We start from the raw sequence: 16,271 nt of genomic DNA, 5'->3' as shown, positions 1-16,271 counted from the left end.
TGGCTTTACGGGGGATGGGGCATAACAGTCCACCCAAGTTTCTTCAAAAGCTCCTGTGTTTGATGAGTGACATGTGGTCAAGCATTGTCATCAAGAAGCACTACCCCCTCCTTCAGTCATCCACTCCAACGATTCTGGATTGCTCGCCAGAGTTTCGCCAATGTTTCACAATATCTGTCAGAGTTTATTGTCATCCCAGGTTGCATGAAATCGATGAGGAGTACCCCCTTCCAATCCCAAAACAGTTGCCATAACCTTTCCTGCCAACTGCGTTTGTTTGAATTTCTTTGGTGGTGGTGAACTGGAGTAACGCCACTGACTAGATTGTTGCATTGTTTCGGGAGTGTAATGAAACACCCACATTTCATCTCCTGTGACGATAAAGTCCAACAACTTCCCCTTGTTGCCCTCCCCCTCACATTGTTGAAGAAACTTCTGAGCAGAGTCGAGGTGTTGCTCCTAGTGCCCGTCAGTCAGCATCTGAGGGATCCAGCGAGCGCACACCTTGCGATAATCCAACGTGTCTGTTTAAGTTCTTTCAATTGTGACATGGGAAGCTTCAGGAATGCATTCAACAAGTTCACGGACAGTGACCCTCTGATCTTTGAGCAGCTCAATGTTGATCTTCTGGACAATCGCATACGAAACCGGCGGTTTTCCACTCCATTCTTCATTGTGAACTTCCGTGTGAGTCTCAGCAAAAGCCCTGCATCATTTGCAGACGTGCTGAATGGACATGCACTCTTCACCATAAACCTCAGACAGTTGCTGATGAATCTCCATGGGCAGTAACTTTCTTGCATGGAGAAACCGGATTACTGCTCAGACCTCGCATTTGGTGGAAGTGGCAATCAACACTTCCATCTCTGACGGCTTCCAAGTCAACACTGAGCAATGTAGCAAACTTCGGATGGGTGGGCTCGAGAGTGGTGGAATCACTGTGCACGGCACCATTGTCAGATTTAACCTAGCACCTTCCCTCGTGGCTGTAGCTCATTGGGAACCTTACTTTTGGTACAGCCCTTGTCCCCCCCCCCCCCCCAAATTTAATTCTCAACTATATAGACCACTAAGAATTTTGAAGTTTCCACCCTATTTATTATTTCCTCACCATGTGTTACACATATTACTGGTGTAGTACCTCTAGATGCGCAGAGCTGAATAAGTTGCATCTTTTCTAAACTGAGGGTGAGACCATTCGCAGAAAACCAGTCAATGATACTTTTAATAACTTTGTTTATCATTTCTTCTGTTTCTATATGTGTGCTTGGATCGATTATAATACTAGTGTCATCTGAAAGAGAACTAATTCTGCTTGTATACTAGATGGAAGATCATTTACATATTTGGTGGATGATCCCCAGTGCTGATATGGTGTTTTACCACAGGCGACTTGGTATGCCTTTTTTTTCACTCTGGATTTGAAAGAATCCACCACTTGGTACACAGCGGTACACCCCATGTTGACATAGTTCCTCAGTCAGGTCAGACAGTAGCTACCAGTTCACTAGTAATTTACTCCATTGCATTGCCTGTAGTGGTAGGGAAGCTTGCACTGGTTCGATAGCTCCTCTGTGCATATCTTTAGGGGTGAGTTGTGGTTGCTCATCAGAATTGGAAACCCAAATTTCTCCTAGGGCAGCTGCACTGCTTATGATCATTGGCAGTGTGTGCATTGTGTTTGTGAACCTGAGTAGCTTTTTGCAATCGACAAAAGCTTCATAGTTTAACTGAGGGTCTAAACTGATGATTGGAACTTATATTGTTGATGAAGGTAGGATAGCAATGTCTGCAATAGCAAACAACCACCTAGAGCAACATTTCTTATGTATGCTTGTTGGAATAGTTTCATCAATCTCAAGCTCTGACCTTTCACAGTCTATGACTGCTTGTGACCCCTACAAGAAGTCCCGTCTAAGAATAACATTATGACTACATTCTGTTAAACTGACAAATACCATGGGCTGTGTTCTGTATTAGTAGTTATTCTTGCAATATATGAACTTGTTGGTTGGATCTGTTCCCATTTGTGCTCTTCAGCATAATCACTTCCTAATAAGTAATGTAATCTTTTTTAGTTGGTGGTGATAAGCATTCCATATTACAGACAATTATACTCCCGCAGTTGACTAGTGTCCGGACAGGTTGGCCATTGATGATGATGATGATGATGATGTCAAAGAGACTTCCCACACGGATTTTCATCTGTGGCAACTTCACTTCCATAGATACTCACCTCGCTTATTTTCCTAAAGTTAATAGCAAGGCGAGATGCTGGTACTCCAGTTGTTGTTGCGGTCTTCAGTCCTGAGACTGGTTTGATGCAGCTCTCCATGCTACTCTATCCTGTGCAAGCTTCTTCATCTCCCAGTACCTACTGCAACCTACATCCTTCTGAATCTGCTTAGTTTATTCCTCTCTTGGTCTCCCTCTATGATTTTTACCCTCCACGCTGCCTTCCAATACCAAATTGGTGATCCCTTGATGCCTCAGAACATGTCCTACCAACCGACCTCTTCTTCTAGTCAAGTTGTGCTACAAACTTCTCTTCTCCCCAATTCTATTCAATACTTCCTCATTAGTTATGCGATCTACCCATCTAACCTTCAGCATTCTTCTGTAGCACCACATTTCGAAAGCTTCTATTCTCTTCTTGTCCAAACTCTTTATCATCCATGTTTCACTTCCATACATGGCTACACTTCATACAAATACTTTCAGAAATGACTTCCTGACACTTAAATCTATACTTGTTGTTAAGAAATTTCTCTTCTTCAAAAACGCTTTCCTTGCCATTGCCAGTCTACATTTTATATCCTCTCTACTTCGACCATCATCAGTTATTTTGCTCCCCAAATAGCAAAACTCCTTTACTACTTTAAGTGTCTCATTTCCTAATCTAATTCCCTCAGCATCACCAAATTCATGTTAGTATTTTGCAGCTGTGGCTTATTGAACTGATTGTTCGGTAATTTTCACATCTGTCAACACCTGCTTTCTTTGGGATTGGAATTATTATATTCTTCTTGAAGTCTGAGGGTATTTCACCTGTTTCATACATCTTGCTCACCAAATTGTAGAGTTTTTTCAGGACTGGCTCTCCCAAGGCCGTCAGTAGTTCCAATGGAATGTTGTCTACTCCGGGGGCCTTGTTTCGACTCAGGTCTTTCAGTGCTCTGTCAAACTCTTCACGCAATATTGTATCTCCTATTTCATCTTCATCTACATCCTCTTCCATTTCCATATATTGTCCTCAAGTACATAGCCCTTGTATAGACCCTCTATATACTCCTTCCACCTTTCTGCTTTCCCTTCTTTGCTTAGAACTGGGTTTCCATCTGAGCTCTTGATGTTCATACAAGTGGTTCTCTTATCTCCAAAGGTCTCTTTAAGTTTCCTGTAGGCAGTATCTATCTTACCCCTAGTGAGATAAGCCTCTACATCCTTACATTTGTCATCTAGCCATCCCTGCTTAGCCATTTTGCTTTTCCTGTCGATCTCATTTTTGAGACATTTGTATTCCTTTTTGCCTGCTTCATTTACTGCATTTTTATATTTTCTCCTTTCATCTATTAAATTCAGTATTTCTTCTGTTACCCAAGGATTTCTACTAGCCCTCATCTTTTTACCTACTTGATCCTCTGCTGCCTTCACTACTTCATCCCTCAAAGCTACCCATTCTTCTACTGTATTTCTTTCCCCCATTCCTGTCAATTGTCCACTTATGCTCTCCCTGAAACTCTGTACAACCTCTGGTTCTTTCAGTTTATCCAGGTCCCATCTCCTTAATTTCAACATTTTTGCAGTTTTAATCTACAGGTCATAACCAATAGATTGTGATCAGAGTCCACATCTGCCCCTGGAAATGTCTTACATCCAGTACGGCGATTGAAACAGCTACAGCACACTGGAAAGTGACCTCGTCCAGGGTATTGCAATGGGCTTCATCTCACAGGTCGACAACAATCACATGCAGTCGAATGGTGTGAACAGAGCTACTATGATGGTAGATATCTCACAGCCCAACAGTTGTTGAACGCTCATCCATCTTTCTCTGCAACAAAGTACAGAGTGTCCAGTGTGTTCGCAGTTGAAATATACTGTAATGTTATGCTCCATCCTACAAATGTCTGTTCTTCTGTGTGCATGTCAGATTCTGGGTTGTTATTTAACAGTTGCAGAAGAAGTCTGAGTTTGCCATGATCGTTATTCGCAACATGTTCAACTGGTGGTGGAGACTGGTACCAAAGGTTGATACCATTTTTCTTTACCACCATCTACTATCTCCCAACATACGAGGTCAACATTCATTGCCGCTATCTATTATGTGCTCAGTCTGACATTCTGGCTGCCACAGATTGCTGTATCTCTTCTCTTAGTACCTGGCATATGAGAGATGAGGTCATGGTGGTCTTCTACAATTGCCACAGGAACCACATTCAGGATTCTGTGTAGCCCTATCATCGAACTCTTTTTGTGTTGCATTTCCTCAATGTGGTGGTACCACTTGATAAATTCCTCTGTTCTTGTGACATCTCCCAGAAGAGCTTGGTACAAGTCCTCAGTGGCTTATTTCATTGAGTGTGAGATTTTGTTAGCTTCTATCATATTTGGATTCAAAATGAGGCACATGACCAAAACTTTATGTACGTAAGATTGTGTTGTTTCCCTAGGGTACTGGCCCCTGTTCTTCTGTATTTCACAAAATGGGTTCCTTGAAAGGCTGTTGGTGTCCCTGTGTATGCATCCACGTTTGTATGTCACTGTGACTTTGTATTCCTGAAGCATATTGCAGCTGCTGATTGTCAGCAAATATCTTCTTCAGTTTAGGCTGGAAATTTTCGAGCTATTGAGGCTTCTCTTCATAGTTCTCGAACCACTGCTGGGTTCTGCTATCCAAATAAAAGTACACATCTGCCAAACACACCAGGTCATGCCACTCTCTGTACTTGGTAACTCAGGTGAATCCTTTCCTCCATTTCTCCAAGTCCTGGCCAGTGTCTACAGAAAAGAATGATAGATGCCTGATGTGCAGCTGGCTTACTGCTGTTTTGGAATTCATTAGTCTCCTGAATATATGGACCTGTGGAATGATGTACTGCTTGTATTGTAGTTCCTGTCCATGTGGGCAACAGCTTTTACAATGCCTAACTAGAGTCATGGTGGTGCAGATAATTTTTATCACTGAAAGCACATTTATTACGCCCACCAATGTACACAGACAAAAAACAACTGCCTCCCAGGTGGAGTACACTGCTATTTACACAAACATTCCAAAATATACAAACAATACAAAAATAAGAAATTTTGAGGACCTCCTAGAAATAATAAGTACTAAATAACAAATATTTTCTGGTGGTCAGATTTGAACTGACATCCTGCAGCACACTGGCCGCAATGCCAACCATTACTAGACACTGCATGCAGCACAGCTCATGACAATATAAAGTAAGACCCTCTTGATGTACCATTATATAATTGGTATAATTGATGACGACAGAAGATAAAGTAACCACTGATCTGTTCAGTGTATTTTATTAGGTAGTCACATCAAGAAAGATTGCATTTCAAATAAGCAGTAACATGAATAAGATATAATTCAGTATTACGCTAGATTGTCCACAGCTCGTGTCTCACGGTAGCGTTCTCACTTCCCGAGCATGGGGTCAGGGATTTTCACCTGCCCCAAGATGCCTGGGTGTCGTCGTGTTGTCTTCATCGTCATCACATCATCATCATCGTCATCATCATCGTCATCGTCATCATCATCATCATCATCAGCAGCAGCAGCAGCAGCATCATTCATTTCCATTACAGTTGGAGGGAGGCAACGGCAAACCATCTCCTTTAGGACCTTGCCTAGTATGGCAGTGCAGGTATCCCGCATCATTCCCCTACGCTCCATTTTCATTTCCACTGGGCTAAATCTGGCCAGTATTTTTACAGTATATAAGTAACAGCTGTCGCATACTACATAAAAAAAGGTCATTCAGAACACACATTGAAAATTTACACAAAGATGTGGCTGATCATTCGTTTCATACACACACCACATACACTTTTTAAGGATAACACAGTGGCCATGATTTAACAAAATTCTTTTATTGTATATTTCAACACCAAGTTACAAAAATGGTATCATGACCACTTTTAACTTCTTAGCAAGTAATCAATAAATATCCTGAATACATTACACAGTAATTCATCGACTGGACAAGCCAAAAGGGCATCTCTCCTGGCCTGTTCAGATGACAAGTTACATAGCAATGGATTCAAAACAACTGATGATGATTTACTAAGAAGTTGAAACCAGTCATGATACTATTCATATGATGCAATGCTGAGAAATCCAATAAAAGAATTTCATTTGTTTCCTGTTTCCCGCAAGATGCGAGTGTGATTGTGACACACGTGACAATGAATTTTCTGACAGACATATAAATTGTCAAGTTCACAGTAAACTTCATTGTTTATGGTGAGAAATATTTTACCTGTGCCTTTCAGAACAGACTTTTTGCACTCCATGGCACATGTATTTCTAAGGAAGCCAGTTTCTTGACCTGAACATTTAATGTTTATTGATGGGCACACAAATGTTCTTGAGAGGCTACTATCAGCAACGCACTGAAAGAAATTGTGAACCACAATTAAATAGAGCTGGCATGTCACAGATATATGAAAACAGAAACATGAGTGTGACGGTGGCAAAACCTCCATGGGGCGGATGGGGGTGGGGGTGAGGGGGTGGGGGGCAGGATATTACACAATAGGCTGAGATTAAGAGCTCATAGTGACTAACAAATGAACTTACTCATTTGCAACTAATGGGATTGTAGGAGTCATCAAGAAGTTCCACTCACAACACAACCACAGATATCAACAGCTTCAAAGCCACATTTCCTCACCTTCCTTGCTCTATAGAGAAGTGCTCATGCCACTATTCCGATCTAGAACAACAGGCACTGGCATTCTGTCATGCCTTTTCATTTTATAAAATTCAACATAACCTGTAGACTTCATTCCTAGTTCAACACCTATACTCTGCAAAACCACTGAGAAATGCATGGCAAAGAGTAAGTCCTACTGTACCAATTATTAAGGTTTCTTCCCATTCAATTCACATACTAAGTACAGGATGAAAGATTGTTTAAATTCCTCTGTGTGTGCTGTAATTAATTCAATTTTGTCCTCAAGATCCCTGTGTGAATGATAAGTAGGCAGTTGTATATATTCCTAGAATCATCATTTAAAGCCAGTTCTTGAAATATTGTAAGTAAGTTTTATTGGGATGGTTTACATCTATCTTCAAGAGCTTGCCAGTTCAGTTTCTTCAGCATCTCTGTGACACTCTCCTTGGGTCAAACAAATGCATGACCATTCATGCTGCCCTTCGCTGTATATGTTCAATATCCCCTGTTAGTTTTATTTGGCTTGGGTCCCACACACATGAACAATATCCCAAAATGGGATGATGAGTGATTTGTAAGTAACCTCCTCTGCAAACTGATTGTATTTTGCCAGTATTCTACCAATAAACTGACGTCTACCATCTGCTTTACCCACGACTAATCCTAAATGATCATATTTCACATCCCCACGTGTTACACCCAAGTGTTTATAGAAGTTGGCCAATTTCAACTGTGACTCACTGATACTGTAGTCATAGGATATTATGGTTTGTTTTTTTCATTCTGTGTAGTGGACAATTTCATATCTAACATTTAAAGCAAGTTGCCAATCTTAGCGCCACTTTGAAATAAATCCTGTCAAGATCTGTCTGAATATTTATGCAGCTTCTTTAACAGAGTATTTCACAATAGATGACTGTGTCACCTGCAAAATGTTTGGCATTACTATTAATATTGTCTGCAATGTCATTAATAAACAGCATGAATAGAAAGTGTCGGCCAGCCGGGGTGGCCGTGCGGTTCTAGGCGCTACAGTCTGGAACTGCGAGACCACTACGGTAGCAAGTTCGAATCCTGCCTCAGGCATGGCTGTGTGTGATGTCCTTAGGTTTAAGTAGTTCTAAGTTCTAGGGGACTGATGACCTCAGAAGTTAAATCCCATAGTGCTCAGAGCCATTTGCACCATTTTTTTAGAAAGTGTCCCAACACACTTCCCTTGAGCACAATCGAAGTTATTTCTGCATCTGATGATGACTCTCCATCCAAGATAACATGCTGCATCCATCCTACCGCAGATTCCTCAGTCCAGTCACGAATTTCACTTGATACCCCATATGAGTGAACTTGTAACAGTAAGTATAATTGTGGTACTAAGTCAAATGCTTTTCAGAAATCCAAGAAATACTGCATCCATTTGACTGCCTTGATCCATAGCTTTCAGTATGTCATGTGAGAAAAGTGTAGGTTGGGTTTTACATGATCGATGTTTCCAGAATTCATGCTGGCTGTCATGGAGGAGGACATTCTGTTTGAGCTCAGAATATGTTTTAAGAATCTACAACAAATTGATGTCAAGAATATTCACCAGTAGTTTCATAGATCAGTCCTACTAGCCTTCTTGTAAACTGGTGTGACCTGTGCTTTCTTCCAACTAGTGGGCACAGTTTTTTGTTCAAGGGACCTATAACACGTTACAGTCAGAAGAGGGTTTAACTCAGCTGCAAATCCAGCATAGAAACTGGAATTTTTCCAATTTTAATAATTTCAGCTGTTTCTCAACACTACGCTTTGACATTCCACCTTCTTTGGAAGAACTTGCTAAGAAAAGAAGATTACGGTTTAATACCCTGTCAACAAGGAGGTCATTACTGATGACACAGACATGTGTCCCCTTTGTCTTTGCTGTATTTTATTTTTTATTATTATTATTATTATTATTATTATTATTATTATTATTATTATTATTTCAGCCAACAACATCACACAATTATCCTCATCTTTTAAAAAGTGCCTACTGAAATATGACAAAGGAGGAACTGAGTACTCTACTCCTTAAATTAATGCAGAGAGTGCCAGAAATTAATTTCACATTCTGATAGCAATAGAAAGCAACCAAACCACAAAAACAAAACCTCATTCATTTTTAAATAGTATATAAGCTGCATTTTTCTGAAACACTTTTAAAGATCCTATCATCCATAGCCTGCTGGTACTGATAGCAAATAACTGAAACCCATTGCAGAAACCATCTACAGTGTTGTGGTTCACTGGGAGTGGAATTACAGCAGGTTTCTTGTGTCGCCTCCTTCAGTTGCCCAACAGTTCCACAGTATCGTGCAAAAATGATGCTTTAGGTACTCTATGAGACAAAAATTTTACATTATCAAAGTGGATGACTAGATAACCCACACCACAGCTGTCACCATGTCAACACCTAGATGAACAGTGAACATTAATCACAAATTTTAAAGTGAAGAATGCAGTCAGCTGTGACACTATTCTACTGAAATCACACACTGTCTCATTGTTTATCTGACCTGGACCACAGGAGATTTAAGCCTCATCTTATTGAACTACAGATTATTTCTCAGACTATGATCTCAAACTCAAAGATTAGTTTCATTGTGGAATGCTGTGAGGGCAGTTTTCATTGAATGATAATTTTCATGGATCAAGTTGTCAAAGATTGTTTTGATTGTGACCTACTAACTGTCATGTTCAACAGCCACAATAGAACTCTCTTTTGATCACAGTTGGTGCCAGTTAATGAACTCTAAAATATCTGAGGAATGCACCATGTGTTGCCGTCACAGATTCATTATTCTCAAAAGACATTTTGACATGGAGACCTACTCTTGGCATCCAACTGGAAACGACATACTTCTAAGTGTTTGCGTTAATTCTGCCATAGCCTGGTTAAACAATCAGAAAGTTAAATACACGATACTGTATTTGTGTGGCCATAGTGTCCATAGTTGCTTTATGATTCATGAGGGTGTTTTTGATCCGTCGTTGCAACTAAAAAATGCATGATTTTTTCCATATCAGTGCATTAAAAACAGGTTGGTTTGTACTTGTGGTGATTTTTCAGCTGCTTTCTCGCTTACATCGGGAAATGCCGTCTGCTAGCACATCATTGTTTTTCTGTGTTAGACACCGATAATTTTCATCTACTTCTTATATGTTCTGCAGCACTATGCATTTCTCACAACACACTTTTATGCTCATCACTGTATTCAGTTTGTTTTCGTACTTCAAGTATGTGTTGTTGTTTGTCTTTTGTAGTGTTGCCAACATAACCTTACCACTACTTTGTCTTTGATCTACAAATATTCTTTTTTAAATTGAATTATTGTATGTTTGTAATTCTATTTAAAAGTATGTTTCTGTGTATTTATATACAGAGGAGAAGGTGAGGAGCAAGAGGTGAAATGAAAATGTGAATGGGGGGAGGGGGAGGGGTGAAGGATGAAAAAGGCTCTTTTCTTTTTCATGTGTTTTCATCAATTATTCTATATAGAGTCTGGTTTCCAATATTTATCTGGTCATTGAGCAACTGTTTATTTTGTGTTAATGCTTTTTCTATGTAGAAATTTTCTTCGAAAGGAAGGAGGTGTCTGTCTTTACTGATTTTTATGATATTCATATCGTTTCCGATGTTGCTTGGTCTATGGTGGTCTTATATACTTATGTCCACTCATCATGGTTTCTCCTTAAAAAATAAAATCTCCATTGCTATTCCCTCTCTACTCTTACATAGTATATAAATACACAGAAACATACTTCAATAGAACCACACACATACAATAATCTAATTTAAAAAAGAATATTTGGAGGTCATAGACAAAGTAGTGGAACAGTTATGTTGGCAACACTACAAAAAACAAACTTCAGCACATACTTTAAGTACAAAAACAAACAGAATACAGTGGTGTGCATAAAAGTGTGTTGTGAGAAATTCATAGTGCTGCAGAACATCTAAAAAGTCGACAAAAATTATCAGTGTCTCACACAGAAAATCAACAATGTGCTAGCAGACGGCATTTCCTGATGTAAGTGAGAAAGCGGCCAAAAAATCACCATAGTATAAACCAACCTATTTCATAACAAACTGTTTTCCAATTTAAAAAGCAAATTAAAATGTAAATAAACTTAATAACAGACCATTGATGATGCTTTACCTCAATAAAGCTAAACGCATCTGGTGATAAAAATCTAGCATTTTGTAGCTGCAACGACGGATCAAAAATACCGTCATGAACACAACACTGTTTCTGTGTGCTGCACATGATATGACACCACGTTCTCTCCAGTAAATATAAACTGCAATTATTCATTATTCCTTTATTGTTTAAGGTATGACTGCCTAAAAACAGCAGTTCTTAACTTTAAGTGTGGTTTCTATAAACAACAACAACAAAAAAAACATTTGCTACGTTTTTCTGGTGCTGATGGTAAGATGATTTCATAATTAACCTTTACACATAAGATGTTGATGTCCTGTATTATTTATTTCATAAATTGGATTTCAGCTTACAAAGACATAAATCATCTGATGACAGCCTTGAAAGCTGAAAATCAGTTCACAAAATAAATAAATATTGTGGAACATTACCAAATCTGTGTCATCACTGTTAATCTACAAAACTTTTATTATTAATTGCCTTACAGACAGATAAAGTAATTTGTACAACAACTGAAGTGGAAAGATGGTAACAGATACGGGAATGAATAACACATGGACATAGATTTATTTGAAAAGTAAGACCTCATCTATACATAGAAGACCTGAAGCAATATTCACTCTGTATCAACATCATCATATTATGATCTAAACAGAAAGCAGGACTTACATTATTCCCCAGTTTTCTTTGAGATCTGTCTTCATGGCAGCAGTGACACATATATTTCCATCTGATAATTTTCCATATGTTCTCTCAAATAATTCGGATATACGGACAAGCTTGTGGGTTTTTCCCAGGGTTAAGGCCATGATTGAATAACCATAGTTGTGCCAATCTATGACATAATTTGCCCTTACACACAGTGAATAAAACCAACAGACAGCTAGTGTTGGAACAGCAGGAGGATTCTGCACTAGGACATGATTGGAACGTTTCTTGAATAACAAAGCAAACAAAAGTGTCAGGCTCTGCCATATTACTTTCAAGGCATATAACACCATACGGGGACAATCTGAAAGTAAGGAAATAAGAATGAGCAAGAAATGAATATTACGTGAAAGAAAATGAAATTATCTAGTCACTGCAGAACTAAAAGCATGCAAACACTAGTAATACTGTGAACATTATAACTTAGTGTAAAAAGAGGCTGTCAACATTTTACTGTCCTGTTATCCACTGAAAATGTACAATACTTGTTAAAGATGTCTCCCAAAACATAATACAGCTGAGCTATTCCTCCCAAATTTTATATGAGTAATGACAGTTACATTTAGTGCAAACAGTCAAGTAGGATTCGTTCACTATAAACTGCATTCCTCTTTTCCTCACGAACAAACAATAAAATGAATTCACTATTGCATCACTGATACCAAATCACTATCATTCTTTAAAATTACATAATATATCAAACAATAAGTAATTCAAATTATCATCATCATTTACATAACTTGTCAATGAAACAGCATATGCGAATGCTACGTCAGAAAATGGACCTCACAATTCAGCCACAACACAGCTCATTCTTTCAGGCACAATATTTCTTAATTTTGAGAAAATATTAACCCTTTTGGACCAGTGAAGAAATTGCCCATTTGTAAATGATAATTCTTTTTCAGGTGTCAAAAGTCTGTCCACTTGAAAACGTAATAAACTGGTTAAGTTTGATGGTTCTAGTCAACTATGAACTACACACAAAACACAGGCATAAACAAAAAAACTAGAAGCAAGAAAAACAAAATTAATTATAAACACACAAAAATAACACAGTGAACAAAAGGCAAAATAAATCACAAGTAACATAAAGAAGACAGTAAAGTATGGTAATTATCAGCATTATGGCATTTTCACCTGTGTCATTGTGAACATTTGGTGTAGTAATGTTTCTTATTCAAAACATATCTATTTACCCTTCTTCCATAAAAAAAAGAAAGGAAGGAAGGAAGGAAGGAAGGAAGGAAGAAGAGGAAGAGGAAGAGGAAGAGGAAGAAAAAGAATTATAAACAACATTTCCATTCAGTCACGTAAATAATGTTGAGTGCAGTGCCCAGTATCTATACATAAAACAATACTGGCATTCCTGTCTTCCTATATGAATTAGTAATAAAAAGAGCTGCAGGATCCTAGAATAAGCACACTGCACAGCATTATGCACTGCAACACAGATATACTTGCACAAAAAAGATCATTAAAAAGTTCCTTCAAATATTTGCATATATAATGATGCAATCAACAGTACAAAATCTAGTTAATTCCATAAAGAATCTTAGTATCTCAGTTACCACAGCTATAAGACTGCTATATATCTCAAATGATGTTGCCAAAATTGAAACCATAATAAAATAAGGCCAGAAAAATACATATTTACCTTCTGCTATCAACAAATACATAAATACTATCAAAAGAAGGATCTCTTTCTATCCAGCAAAAAAAAGAAAGTATTTGTATAAAAATAAAAGTCAGTTGTCAGACGCAAAGATATTTTTATTTTGCAAAATAGCATAGATACCATGAACAGCATACAGTCATATTTTTAAATGTCATCCATGAGAAGTAGCAGAAATATTTGTTCTATCTGTAAGAAAAGCAGTAATTTCAAATATGCCAATATTTTACAGTAATACTGTCCACAATGCTATTAATCAGTAACACAATTTAACACATGTAGACAAGGAAACATTGAACAAACATTTAGTTACAGAATGACTGATGTTTAGAAAATGAAGTATTTAACTCAGTATACCTAAATTAAGTGTTCTCTAAGTAACATAAGACATACAAAATTTTACTTGATACTGCAGGAACTGAAATAGCTGATCAAAGGTGCAGCTAATAAATTCATTTCTGCTATACAGCCAGTTCAATCAGGTACATGTCATCACATCTCATCGAAAAATAATTATTGACCTAAAATTTAGTTAATGGAATACATTTACACCTAGTCACAAAAACTGACAAGAGCCAGGAAAATGGTGTGCTGACCACATGCCCCTCTGTATCTGTATCCAGTGATGCCCAAGGGCTGAGGATATACAGCAGCCAGTCGCTACTATTGGGCCCTTAAGGCCTGTTCAGATAGTATTTTTTTAGTAATATTTATTATTATATACACCTTTCTTCCATTCAGTGTGAATCATAAGTCAGCCATTTTGATTAAATAACAACCAAAAAGTTAAATATATTTTTTGTTGAACAGCTACCATTAAATAATCTAGCAGGTCTCAAGAAACATCACCACAATGGATAACTGAGAAAATTTGTTCTTTGAAGATGATGTGACTAACCTCTGGTGCTTTAGTAGTTGTGTTTGTCACTACATAATTAAGAAGAAAGAGCACTTGATCTTAAAACGAAAAGCTGATCTGGAAGGAACGCAAGCAAAATTAGAACAGTTGAGAGCTGCAGTTCATAGCAGTAAATTTAAGAATAGGATAGGATAGATGACTGGACTTTGGTCAAATCTGGCAAGAGGTTCAGGAGAGTCTGCAAGTCTCCTAGTTTTAACAGGGGATACTGAATGTATGCATAGGAGGACAGCATGAATGGACACAAGCTTGTCTGACCTGTGCAAGAGAATCACAAAGATGCTGAAGAAACTAAACTGGCAGACACTTGAAGATAGATAAAAACTACCCTGAGAAAGGGAACTTAAAGTTCTCTCTCTCTGTGTGTGTGTGTGTGTGTGTGTGTGTGTGTGTGTGTTTCATGTAGACACTTCCAATAGCTTCACTGCTCTGGAGACTGTAGACAAAAGGGTGCAGACAACCCAAGGAGTTCAGGTACACTGGCAAGAAAGTGAAAGAAAGTTCAAGGCCAGCAGTAATCTGAGGGTTAAAAAGACCATGAAGCTCCTTCTGCTATGGAATTATCATGGGAAGATAATGTTTGAATTGGAACAGAATTCCCTAGGTAGCAAACATTTTGGACCATAACTTTAATTTCTCGATCTAGGATAGCATCAGGCACATCAATGAGAATCTCCTCACACTAATATTAGGAGTATCACTATTCGCATGATATGACAAGGACTGGACAAATTGTTCTGTAGAATTTGTGTAAATGCAGAATTTTATGAGTCACATAACAGAGTGTGAGGACACATGAGTGTGGACTGATGCATTGTCACACGTGTGGCCACACGACATGCGGCAAGGTCTGCATTTGAATGTTCCCAGTAAGAAGTTACTTGTGTGACTACAAAATTATTTTCATTACTTTGTTACTTTTGGCAGGAGGGAGGAGGGAGTGTAAATGTTTCTCAAAGACAGAGCTGCTGAATAACTACTGACCAACACCAGAACACTCAGGGATAAAAAAAGCAATTGTATTGAACATATATTTATCACTGATTTTTTACCACTAATAACAGGAGTCCACTTTTTGTTAGAACTTTTTTTTTACTGGTACATGTTTTGATCATTCAAGAAATTCTACTTTCATCAAGTATGTAGTTGTGCAATACCTAATAGCCTTGCAGCGAACTCTTCTTCATGCTTTAGTTACTTCATGACAATTGCGATATTTGTGGCAGATATTCTGATGATGGTCTGTGAAGAGAATGAATAAGTAAAAAAGTTTTAACAACTTGATTCCTGTCATTAGCAGCCAAATAGAGGTGATAAGGCTCAGCAGTCATAAAATAGCTACAAATGATGCTTATACCTTCATGATGCAAGTAAAACTGAAAAACATCTTGAACAGCTCAAAAAGGTGACAAGTGTAACAGGTTTGGACTTTTCCATCAAAATATACGATGACTGTTAAATAAGAAGGATGAACTTATCACATCACAACAGGAAACCGAAAAATCTTAAAGGATTTCTATAGATGCAATACACATAACAAAAAACCATTTGTAAATCAGAGAATTTGAACAGACACACCTATATGCAAGCAACTTACTATCACTTTATTGTTGTAGTTATCTTCAGTTGAAAAACTGGTTTGATGCAGCTCTCTACAACAACCTACCTTGAGTGTATCTCTTAATTTCTCCATCCAGCCCCTTAATAAAACTACACTCATTTGAAGCCATTTACTAAAGTAGCACTCTGGCCGCACACAAAAAAATTTGCCCACCATGCTTCCCCCCATTACCAAATTAACTATTCTTTGATGTCTCAGATTGTGTTCTATAATCTATACCTTACTTTTTTCCATTTGTTGCACAAACTTCTTTTTG

At 38.1% G+C, this 16,271-nt stretch overlaps 1 protein-coding gene across 3 annotated transcripts in view; it reads right to left on the bottom strand.

Moving 5' to 3' along the window:
* Positions 1–16,271, bottom strand: part of LOC126355003 (chitobiosyldiphosphodolichol beta-mannosyltransferase) — an 83,083-nt gene that overhangs the window by 37,457 nt on the left and 29,355 nt on the right. For all 3 annotated transcript variants that reach the window (XM_050005131.1, XM_050005132.1, XM_050005133.1), the window contains one exon: positions 11,762–12,104. In XM_050005131.1, the coding sequence (XP_049861088.1) occupies positions 11,762–12,104 (343 nt within the window). The remainder of the gene's footprint in view (positions 1–11,761; positions 12,105–16,271) is intronic.

This window comes from Schistocerca gregaria, chromosome 3 (genome assembly GCF_023897955.1).
Source record: "Schistocerca gregaria isolate iqSchGreg1 chromosome 3, iqSchGreg1.2, whole genome shotgun sequence".
Lineage (NCBI taxonomy): Eukaryota > Metazoa > Arthropoda > Insecta > Orthoptera > Acrididae > Schistocerca > Schistocerca gregaria.
Note: the sequence above shows the minus strand (reverse complement) of the source record. Positions and strands in the feature narration are given on the sequence as shown.